General features: G+C 38.9%; 1 protein-coding gene across 1 annotated transcript in view; it reads right to left on the bottom strand.

The window, feature by feature from the left end:
- Window positions 1-12,355, bottom strand: part of LOC106963346 (1-phosphatidylinositol 4,5-bisphosphate phosphodiesterase eta-1-like) — a gene marked incomplete at its 5' end in the record, with an annotated part of 45,514 nt that overhangs the window by 20,724 nt on the left and 12,435 nt on the right. The window contains 4 exons of the mRNA XM_015058211.1: window positions 885-947; window positions 1,723-1,878; window positions 6,284-6,391; window positions 10,088-10,259. Of these exons, the coding sequence (XP_014913697.1) occupies window positions 885-947; window positions 1,723-1,878; window positions 6,284-6,391; window positions 10,088-10,259 (499 nt within the window). The remainder of the gene's footprint in view (window positions 1-884; window positions 948-1,722; window positions 1,879-6,283; window positions 6,392-10,087; window positions 10,260-12,355) is intronic.

Below are 12,355 nucleotides of genomic sequence, written 5' to 3'. Positions count from 1 at the left end.
AAGGAAGGAAGGAAGGAAGGAAGGAAGGAAGGAAGGAAGGAAGGAGAAAACATGAAAAACTGAAGGAACAGAAAAGACAGAAGTGGAGCACAGTCATACAAGGGGAAGCTAAAAAAGGAGGGGAAGAGAGAGAGAGAGAGGAAGACAAGATGACAAAAAGAAAGGAAGGAGACAGATGGACAGACGGAGGGAAGAAGGAGACTTAAACAAAGAGGAAGAAAAGATAGAAAGTAAGAAGGAAGAGAGGCATGGCACAACAAAGGACACAAAGAAAGATGGGAAAAGGAAAATTGGAAGGAATAAGTTACAAATGACAGAATGGTACATGTGAGGAATTACAGCAGGAATAAAGAAAGTAATGAATCGAGGAAGGACAAAACTGAAAAGACGCCCTGAAGGAGAGATGGGAGGACACAAGGACGCAAAGAAAGCATGTAAAAAATAAAGGAAAGAAAGGAAGCAGGAAGTGAATCAAGGAGTAATATGATGAAGTGCATTTTGAGTAAAAGGAAATATTACACAAGGAAAGCAGGGATGAGAGAAGTAATGTATAACATTGGGAGGACAGAAGGAAGAGAGGAAAAACTAAAAAACAAATGTAAAGAAAAAAGAATAATGTCTTCAAAGTTTCCTAGGAAATGAAAACTTTTAAAAGGATGAAACATTAAACATCAGTAAACAGTATTGCGATAGAACCAGTCCACTATAACCCAGCCAACCAATTATGTTGATGTTTTTCGGTGAACACAAGCAAAATATTCCTGCCTCTCTTCTGCTAAACTAAATTTGAATGAGCCTCTCCACAAACACATAAAAAGAAGAAGAAATGTTTTAAAAAAATAAAATTAAAAAAAACGGAGAAAGCCCGTCTTCGTGTGCCTTACCTTCTGTTTCAGTGTTGTGATAAGGGATCTGCTTTGGGATTTCTTCAAAACTCCTTTTGAGCTCTGAACAAAGAAGAAGAAGGAGGGAAAAAAAGCAGAAAAGATATTCAGGGCCTCCTTTTCTACCTCGACGAGCATTTTCTTTTTTTTTTTTGTTTGTATTCATATCTGGGTTTCATTAGGTAGTGAAATACCGAACACATTAGCACCTAGAGAGTCATTTAAAGCCTAAAGCCTTGGAGCTGAAGTAGGCACAACAAACAGCGCTCAATAAAACATTAGACAGCTGAAGAGAGCCAGTGGGCGAGAGCTGCAAAAACAAACCAGCTAGAAACACTTGGAGAGAAAAAGCCTCAGAGACAGAATGAGGTGAAGGGGATCACCGCCGATGTAGGACTACATTAGAGCGGATAGGAAACCCTGATGCACTTACACCCACCGCGCTGAGACGGCAGGCAGGAAACCGAGAATCTCTAAAAATAAGACAAGACGCGAGCGACAAAATGAAATATTAAGCAACATTTCAGTTTTTTTATTTTTTTATTTTTATTAGACCGTCTTCACTCTCTTCCTGTTTTGACATGCTTCGGATGAAGATGCGGAAACCCTGTGGAGGAACTCTGCGATCTGTTCACCGCGTACGTTTTGACCAGGCAGGAGCTGGTCTGCTGCTTTACTCCCGAACCCTCCTCCGTGACTAACACGATGACCTAGTTTTACTCCCCTCCTCTTCACTTCGTTCTCTTTACATGTTGACGAAGGGTTTCTCCTCCGCGAGCGCGGCTCCCGGAAGCCGCCTCGCTTGCCTTTGGGCGGGCTGTGCGGAGCGGGAGCGTACCTGGCGCAGGTTCTTCTGAAGGCCCTGGTGCGTGGCTCGGAGCAGAGCTCGGATGCTGAAGCTGTCGGTGTCCTCCTTGTCCACGATCCGAGACTCCTTCAGAAGAGAATCCAGTTTCTTTCTGATGTGAGACTCCACTTGGTGATTGCCGTTGCCCTAAGAGGAAGGGAGAGCTCAGTTTTTGAGACAGAGGGCAAACTGAAACAGATTTCAAAGAGCCAGGCCTGAAAGGAGGTTTCTGACTGCTGGCAAAAATGTCCTTTTCACATTTTGACAGATCTTTCATGGTTTTCCTGAGGAATGTATGTGACTGATGAACTTGGTGAAAGGAAACTATACACAGTATTTTTAAACGAATACACACTTTAACTCTTTCATGCATAGCGGTCACTACAGTGGACAGCTATCTAAAAGACATTTTCTTGTGCTTCTTGTGGATTTTTATGTTAGAAATGCACACAGACTGAAGTGGACACAAACGCATCATAAAATGCACTATCAACTACTGGCCATCAGCTGGAAATGCAAGAAATTATTTTTGTTAAATCCAACATGGCCGACAGCCAAAACAGCATGCCGACCGACCCGGTCCCTCCTTCTACTGTAGACGACTCCTGCAGGTAAAAAAAATATTGTGACATCAGATAACCCCTAAAGAGCAATACTTACTGATGTATTTTTCAAATAACTTTGTATTTGGAGAAAATTACAATTAATCACCTAAAAAAAATAATAATTTCTTTTTTTTTTACAAAAATGTTTTTTCCTTCCTTTTTTGTATGCCTTAAGAAAATAAAAAAAATGGGAAAAAATCCTGACAAAGGATCATAATTCATGCATAAAAGGGTTAAAATCTGGCGTACATTGGCTTATTTTAACTCGCCTTGCCTGCTGTTGCAGTAGCAGCTGCCAATCATGTCTCTTCCAGCTTTGCACATCTAGACAGTAGCTGTGCTTTTCTACATTCCGATAATGTTAAAAAAAAAAATCACAATTTTGCAATAGAGGTGTTTCCATTAAATAAGAAATGCAATTCAAATCACACATGAATGAGCCTGCTTACGCGATAAGTCATTAAAAACCATGGATGGTAACACTTAGACGAGTGCCCTTTATATTTGGGAGCAGATGCAACGTTTTGTGGAAACTGTAGTCTGATATTTTACAGAAGAGCCGACAAACTGAGCTGTTGATGATGCTGTGAGGCCTCTGGTGGAGCCAGCTGCTCATTTTCCATGAAGGCCAGTGGCGACAAATAAGGGCGTTGCTGCTGTTTGCAAACTGCGAGAAAAGTGTTTCCATTGCAGTTTTGTAAAATACATAAATGTTGATGCGGCTGAAGAACCAACTCGTCCTAGCGTAAAAAAAAAAACTTTTTATCAAAAACATGAGTTATTTTGAAACTGGAGTGTGTCCATTTAGCGAATTTATTTATTTTTGTAATTCCAATTTGCACAGTCTTTTTGGTCAATGGATACACAGATACAGATATTTTATTTGCCACTTGTTTTATGGAAACTAACTGAAGTTTCAGTCCAATTAGATGAAGAACATCCATGAAGAGCAATTTCCAAGTCTTGTGAAGGACTCTCTCAATTGAACTCAGACCCAGACATTAACTGTGTCACTCTAACACATGAATACAAATTTGATGCTCCTGGTTGTGAGACGGCGGACGGCTCCAGTGTCTAGTAGCCTGAGTCAAGGTTTCTTCCAGATTGCCCTGTTTTTTTCTTCTTCTTTCCATCTCAACCCATGTTTCCACAAACTCCTATTAGTTTTCTTATTCCTGCTGAAGAAAAGTTTCCTCACAGAATTTTCAGGTGATGTGGAGTGTTAGAGTTTTTGTAAGAGTAATAGAGAAAAGAAAGCCAAAGACAAGTGAACAGCTAATGTCTCTGTGGAAAAGAAAATCCTAATAAAAGAAATTGGAAGTACATGGTTGCATTGTGGCAAAATGTGAAAAGTCTAAGGGCTTTATAATCTCTTTTTTAAAATTAGGAAATACCTAAGAGACAAAAACACTAAAATTTTCACTTTTGACTGTGAGTCCAAAGGCAAAGAATAAATTACCCAGAGGATGAGTAACACTCTGTCATTCTGCAGCATGACAACCTGCAATTAGACGTCTGCATCTGCGGTAGTACCTCTGTTTCTTTGTCTCTCCTTCATTTCATTGAGCACTAAATGTCAGACGACAGTGGCATGCTGATCATCAGCAATAAAACAAAATACATTCTCTCCACACCACTTCCGTCTCTTTTGCATAAAGGGTGTGGTGGAAAATAAATTACTACAAGTTAACATCTGCTCATCATGTTACATTAAATGCTTGTGAACTCTCACCAAAATAACTACTTGGGTTACTGGGAGTTGTTTTCTACAGCTGGATCAGAACCAGACCTTTAATTCCTTATCCTTGGTATAAAACACATGTGTTGTCTCTGCCTGGCAGAGATTTTCACCTGCTTCATTATTGATTGTCCTACAAGCTCTCTGTATTGTACACAATATATGAATTAACCTGATTGAGTGATTTCACCTGACAGTGCTTGGTGAAATAGTTTCTTTTCCACAACAAAGGCGCGTCAGTCTATTGGTGTAGCGCTAGCAAGTCACTGCTGTGTAAGCGCACTGGTGTAATGAGCATAAGGCAGAAACTCCCAGTAACCTGCCAACATCCCTTTCAAAATGGCGACGATCATCTGCTGTGGCATCTGTGGCGCCGCGCCGCCAGTTTAATAAAGAGAAATGACACTACGCTCACTTATGAAACCAAACTGGAGAATAAGACCAGTGCTTTCTCCCCATTTTAAATTTGGAAAGGATGTTCCTGGGAACTCAGTGCCAGACAACATCAACACCATGATGACTAAGGATGAATGTGAAAACGGCGCGCGCATAGCGAGTGAGAGATCCGCGTGAATCTGACTTGCGGTGAAAATGTCAGCGATGTTAGTCACGCAGGTGTAAAACCTCATGGCGAATTCAAAAGAGAAATGAAAACGCTCCTTCAGTTTTCACTTTCTTTATTTTTTCTACTTGCATCATTAAGCTTTGGTTATCCTAAAACATTGCTGACAATAATTACCGCAAACATCGCTGGCCGATTACTGAAGTCGTTATCACCACTGCAGCATCATCAAGATCACATTAACTAACCTCGGTTTGTTGCCAGTACAGGGTTGAAAAATACGCTGCGGATCCATTTGTTGGCCGAGAAACACGAAGCGAAAAAAAGCAGACTGATAAACCAAATGCAGATTTTAATTTATTTTTGATGTAACAGAAGATTCTGTTTTAAGTGACCAGGATGGTTGGGATCTACAAATGTATACCTTTCTACGTTTTATATATTCAAATACTAAATTATCTGTTTGCATTTCTAATAATTTGTTGTTTTTGTTAAATTTGTCTTTAAATCTTAATAAATGAAAAGGATCCATCTGTCTCCATTTGTCTTAAATGCCTGCCAATAATGCATTTTCTGTTTTTTGATTAAGTACTTCGGTAACACTTTATTTGAAGGGGGGTGAATAAGACTGACATGACACTGTCATAAACACCTGTTGTGAACATGAATAAGCCTTCATGAATATTTATGACTGTTATCATAAAGCGTCATTCGGTAAATTATGACACTTTTAATACAAAGTTTACATTATTCAAAATGTCTTTGTTATGACAACTTGACATTAACCAAGAAATCATTACTGATATAAATTTGTTATAAAAGTATTATTGATTGCACTTTAAAAATTAGGTAACTTTATGTTACTAAAGGTAAAGTTTAAACAGTAATGATTTATTGGTTAATGTCAAGTTGTCATGACAAAGACATTTTGAATAATGTCAACTTTGTATTAAAAGTGTCATAATTTATCGAATGACACTTTATGACAACAGTCATAAATATTCATGAAGACTTATTGATGGTCATGACAGGTGTTATGTCATGTTTATGAAAGTGTCATGTCAGTCTTATTCAACCCCCTTCAAATAAAGTGTTACCAATACTTCCACACAAATCTAAAGTTAAATCTGTAGCGATGAAGTTTTCTCTCTTTTACACCAGAGTATCTTTTAATTGTGGATTTCAACACATCTGCCGGAGACTCTCTGTGGTGAACAGATTCATGTAAAATCTGCTGCCCGTCTTTGTTTTGTCACTTTACACGAAACTAAAGGAATAAGATATAGAGTAAAACTTCAACAACGCTGAAATCAGAACTCGGTGTTCTAGTTCGGCCTCAGCTGCACTGCCGCTCATCACGCATTCATCAATATGAAAGGGGATATCTAATAACACAATCTGTTAAATTAAATTAAAACTGAGTTAATGTTGCAGATGCACAAAGCCGTGAAACAGCTCATTAAGTTTTTGCACTGACTGACAGATTAGTTTAAGATTAGTCTTATAAATAAAAGATTAACAGAGATTCAAGTGTCACATTTGCATGGCTGACATGTTTGAGAATCTCACTGCCACAACGTTTTAGGACTGAATAAAAGTTATGCTTGCTTAACACATAAGACACACAGCCACATTCCTGCAGCTTACATTGCTGCTTTTGAGTTTGAAGTCCTCTTCGATTTCGTCGGCGCTGTCATCGTCAGACACCTCCCCCTCCTCGGCGTCCGCAGACAGATAGGCAGGCAGGCGCTTCCCCTGGACGGAGAGGAGATAGAGGGAAAGAAGAGGAGAGAAACTCACTCGTTTGATCGTCGGATGTTCCACGCCGAGGGCAGCGCGGTCCCTCCCTTCAGTGTTTTGTTTACATGCAGAAGCCCACGCAGGTCGAACCTCAGGGATGGTTTAAGAATAAAAGCCCAAACAATTCGGTGTTACGTATCCCTCCGTGCAGGAAGGAGGGAATCTACACTTTTCCCACCACTGTCATGTTTTGCTGTCAGTATATGGTACTCCGGTACTTAAATGCTGTTTTAGTTTTACTTCAGATGGAACAGGATCTTCCAAAACGTCCCACTGAGGTGTTTTTGGGAAATTGCAGCTTGTTTTTCAACGTTGTTATTTTGTCTTGGAACTCTCCTATTGTTCAATGATAGGCTGCAGTATGTAACTTTTATAAACAATATGCTTTTTTATTATTATTATTTGTTAAAACTGTCACCATGTTGTGACAGAGAGGCAGATAATCTGTGTTTTGGTCAGAAACAACCAATCAGAGCCAGCAGGAAGCTCTTGGCGCTGTCAGTCATGCTCGTGTACGTGCTGAACAATGTGCTGATGGCGGAGAATCAACTTACTGTTACAGGAAAACCGTCATCGGTGGCTATGCTAATGAGACTGAGCATTCAGGACAGGTTCTGAATGTAGGGAGCTCGCTGTAGCCTAGCAGTGCGTAGACAGTGCTAAGACCCTCTTCCTGGCTCTGATTGGTTGTTTCTGACCAAGGGGTTTATCTCTGCAGATGGGCGTTAGGGCCACAGAGGAAGACGCAGAGGAGGTTGATATTTTTCAGAGATCATCTGTCTCATATAACCATGAAAGATAATATTTAGGCTTGATACAAAATGCAACACCTGTAAAGGAGCAAATACTTTCTCACAGCACTGTACACTAGGTAACCTTAGTGTCCCTGATGGTCTTTTATCTGAATTTACAGCCATAGCGAAAACAAATTCTGCCACATTTAGGCACTCCAGAGGGCACATACTGTATCTCTTACTCAGGAAAACACAAACATCTGCAGAATCCCCGTGAAACTCCCTAAGAAGCTATTTGGACGCACTGAAAGCCCATTAGTGAGCCATTCTCAAAGTGTGAGTGGGAGTCAGGATTTTCCAAGCGTCTTCTCCTAATAAAAACTGGAGGCTTAAAGCTTCCTGCGGTACATTTACCCGCCCTCCCGGCCAGGCAGCGCCGCCCTCCGCTTCCACCGCTGCCACAAGCAGTCTATCACCCTGCTTTCTACGTGTGATGGTTCAAAAACCTTTTTATTAAATATCTCTTTCTGCAGTGCTGTGCCATCCCGGCTCTGCTGGCCCGCAGGGCAAACGAGAGGCAGAAAGGAGGAGAGGAAAGAAAGGGGGCAGTAAAAGGCCTTTATAGAAAATCAATATCGCTCTTTTTTTGTTTCAGACATCTGACCTGAAGCGAACAAACCAGGAATCCAACAATACAGACCGTCTTCGCACAACAGACGAAGACTGTTTATTTGATAATCTAATAATTGTTAGAATCCTTCAGTAATCTAGATGTGACGTTTGATGCCACCGAAGCAACGTCCGATTTATTTTCCTAACCGCGCTCGGCTAACTTCGAGTGCAGGTATGTCAAACGCACCGACGCACCGCTGCTCTTCCTGAGCACCTGTCTGGTTCAGAGCGCAGCAGGTGCTAACGAGAGATAAGCATGTAAGGCTCAGACATGACAATTCGTTCAAATAAACATACAGACGGACCTACGCCGCTTCCCAGCTCCCCTCGGTAATGTTGTCAGGTAAGGCAGACCGTATGTTCAGCTTTAAGCCCCTGTACAAGCTTTCTGTTCTACGGTAATGTAATAAATAGGAAAACCTTCAATGTTAAATGTAAAAAAGACAAAAAAAAACACTTAACTTGGTGTAAAAATTAAATCTTGAGTTCAAAAGATTGGAGAATTTGCGGGTCACTTGCCAATTTTAACTTTTATCAACTTTTTGTATGTTTTTATGAGGCAAACAACATAAAATCAAATCTCAAGAATTGTCGCTTGAGAGTTTCTGGTCCCTTTTTTCTCAGACTAAGCCTCCACTCTGAGTCAATATTTCTTCAGGCTTTCTGAAAGTCATTTTACCTACTTTTTAAACAATTTCTGGTCAGTACTTCACTATTTAAAAAAAATAAATAAATTTTTGCTTGTTAAGCCATTAAGCTTAGATGCGTTGGCCTTTCAGGCAGAGCTAGGCTCCAAAACCCAAAGGATGAAACAACGTCTCTCCACAACAGTAAAAACTTACCATTTTAAAGTACATTTTTAGGCACTTTGTCACCAGTAGGCTGTATAAAGACATCATTTTTTTTAACTGAACCAATTAAAGATACAAAAAAAAAAACAGAGTTTGACCTAAAAAATTTGGAGTTTGTCCAGAGTATTTGATGCGATAGATTTCAATGTTCAGCACCCAGACTCCTGACCATCTGTGGTTTATAGACTTTGAGCGTCTACGTAATGAACCCGTGTTTATTCCACACAGTTTAACTTTCATACTTTCATTTTGTGAATGTGACAAAAAAAAGTAAAGATAGGGGAAATTTGTAAGGTGCCAAATGTCTTTGTGAATACTTTTGCTTGAGTTAAGTGCTGGAGAGGAAAAATTGTAAACTTTAATGACGCAAAACCCTTCAGAAGGCTTGTATAACTCTGAAGACGACTTTAAAAGAATCACATCAAAGTCTGAGTGTTTGATCGTGGTAAAGTAAAAAGAATAGAGGGACGTCTTTATAATTTTGCGCAGCCTTGTGTTTTTTTTTTTAAACTTATTACAAACACCAGGCAACTAAGGAGGATTAATTAGCATCAGCATTTTTCAGAATTACAAATGAAAACTTTTTAAGACACAGATAACTGGAGAGCGAAGCCTTTTTCAGTGCAACTGTCATATTTGTGAAAACATTGAGCACAAACATCATCCAAACTCCTGCAATCGTCAACAACCTGCACCGACTTTTCAGTGTCACTGTTCCTTCTTTGTTGTTTTGCTTCAATGAAACTCGTGACAACTTTTGTGTTTCAGGAAAAATTTGCCTGAAATTTGGCTTTTCGTGCCTCTTAATTTAAAAAGAAAATTTCTAATCTGGGTACAAAAAGATTTAGTTAAGTTTTATTACACATTCTATCTTTAATATAAAACTGATTAATTTTTTTTCCATTGCTAAAATTGTCAGTATTTGAAAAAAAATAAATAAATAAAAATTACATGACAACCCCAAATGAGTCACCAATTAGCCGCTGTTTGCACTGTATGCAATACAAAATATTTAAGCCAGCAGTCTGTCGCCGAGTTAATTTATGCCAGAAACTTCCACTTCCCCTCCGTCCCATTTATGATTAATAAAATGACCTACTTTCCTCTCACTTTTCCTTCTCCTCATCCTCTTCACAGGAAGTAATTAGTGCCCATGCAGTTCTGATCACTCTCCCCCCACCCTTGGTAACGCACATTAGGTAAAAAAAAATAAAAATATCGACAGATAATGAGCACTTCCTCTTTTTTCTCCACATTGAGTGGAAGGAACCAGAGGGAGGGTGGAAGTAGAAAAAGTGAGTAATAAGTCCTCCTCCCGTTTCGTGGCTTTTAAAAATGAAAAACACAGACGCCCAGTCCGTCCCGCCATTAAGTATCCACTGATGTGTCCTTACTTTGATGAGGATCTTCCCCTGCAGGCTGTGCGGACTGGGTAGCGTCTTGGAGTCTCTGCTCAGCACCTCTCCCACATCCAGCTTGTCTGCAAAGATTTCCCGCAGGTACTCGGCAATCTTCTTCTGCTGCTGGATGCTGCAGTGGTTCTCGATGGACAGAATCACCGGATATCTAAAGGAAGGATAAAAAGAAAAGAGAGAGAGAAAGTTTGCTCAAAACTGTCAAAAAATACCTGAATACTTATCAGAAGCATAGGGAAAACAAAAGACTCCCAGTTTGATTTTTCACATTTGTTGGGATGCACCTTTTCTTCTTCTATGGTATTTTCATGTGTGTGTTTGTAAATGTAGTAATGTTTCTGAGTGTCACATCACCAAAGAAACTATCAATCTACCTTTTCCACAAAACCGTAAAGTAGCTCAGATTTTTTCCTCCTATAACAAGACATTCTTTATCCATAGGTGGAAAAATCTAATCGTCCTTTTACTTTGTCTATTTTCAGAAATTATTGACCTAAAACAAAATGTGATAGTTTGCTGTAAAGTTGCTTGTAAGCTAGCTTTGTCTTGTTTTAAGAGTACTAGGCTATCTGCACTTGTAAGATTTTTTGTTTTTTTGCAGTGAAATGTTGCCCTGAGGCTATAATCACAACAGCATGAGGATAAAATAACAGCTTTGTCTTCTGGTGAAAACAGAAAGCAGGACAGACACAAGGGAGACGATGATAAGGCAAAGTGTGTTGAGTTTATTAATCTGTCAGTATTATGACAGATTGGAAATTAATAAGGCGTGAGTTCATGAGAATTTCAGATTATTATTTTTTTTTCTAATTAGTAAAGGTGAGTGTTGTCTTTGGAGAGTCAGAGATGAACAAATATGTCCTTAAAAAATTACTTTACAAAATGATGTTGGGACCATTCTTTAACCTCCGCATCCCCCATCTTCTCATCCACTAGTGCAAAAAAGAAATAGAAATTTAACTGGTGCGGGTACTTTACGTTATGTTTCACACTTTAAACAAGTCACAATGAAGCTGTTGTGAAAATTTGATAAGTTTTAAGGTTGAGAACTTTTGCAAAGTGAATCTCTTACGTTCCTTTCTCCCACTTGGCAACAATCTGCTGCAGTCAAGCAGGAAGGAGCAGGTCACGAAATTATCTTTCGTGAATAATTTATATAAAAAGGTCATTTATATGAGCAGCTCCAATATGGGAAAAACCCACAACAAACAACCCAGGGCAGATTCAGGGTTCAGAGTAATTACGTTTTGGAAGATAAAAGTTCAGAGTGCCTTAAAAAAAAAAGAGTATTGTGTTATTTTGAGTAAACTCTTCAGGAAGTGACTGTCCAATCACAAAAAACAGCTTTTAAACTCATGACATATAAATAAAAAAATATTTTGTAGTTTTAGCTTTTTGTTTTCAGAAGACTTAAGTATTTAAAGGAAGCAATTATGCATGTTAAATATTAGAGGATTTGAAACATTTTAATTAAATAGATTTTTGCATGTAACCTGATTTTTTTTTTTCCATTTATGTAGCTTTATTGAAAATTAATTTAAAACTGTCAAAAACTATTTTTGTGTGTGTTTATACACAGCCCAGCATGTGAGAGTAAATAAATAGATTAATACACTAACCAACAACAAGCTGCAACCAGACTTTAGCTATTTAACTTGCAGTTCAGACGGCAACATAAAAAAAATCACCAAAAAAAGATGCACTTAAGAAATGTAATGTTTTTTTTTTTTGTAATTCTTCTGCTTTTGACGAATCAACAAAAAAGCACCTCGCTGTATTTTTAAACTACTAGCATGCGTTAATTGCTTGTTACGTCTGCACAACTTTAATTAGGACACTTGACTTTAATCTAATTTTACATTTCCAACAGTCGGCAGGATGAGGCAGCAACGTTTGGCTTAATTAAGTTGAAACAGTGCCTGTACTTGAATTAAATAAACATCTTTATAACTCAGCCACCGCCGAGATGAGAAGCTGTGAGTAGTGAAAGTGGGCCAATATGTCAGCACGAAACCGCATCAGTCACAACTTTGTTTAGGTACCGTCGGGCCCCACAGAGACAATCAGCCGCTCCTCGGGGAGCCAGACGACGNTCCGCTCAGCAGATGGTTCACTTATAGGTGCTAATTACTCCCAGAATCACAGTTCCTGAAAAAATAAATGTTTTTTTTTTTTTTTTTTTAATACTTTTTTTATTTTTTTTGTTTTTATAATTTTTTGTTTAGTTTTGTTTGGGTAAATCCGGTC

Source organism: Poecilia latipinna, unplaced genomic scaffold, assembly GCF_001443285.1.
Source record: "Poecilia latipinna isolate Pla-1442-1.1 unplaced genomic scaffold, P_latipinna-1.0 Scaffold1523, whole genome shotgun sequence".
Classification (NCBI taxonomy): Eukaryota; Metazoa; Chordata; class Actinopteri; order Cyprinodontiformes; family Poeciliidae; genus Poecilia; species Poecilia latipinna.
The sequence above is the reverse complement of the archived record's forward strand: the minus strand, read 5'-3'. Positions and strand labels throughout refer to the sequence as shown.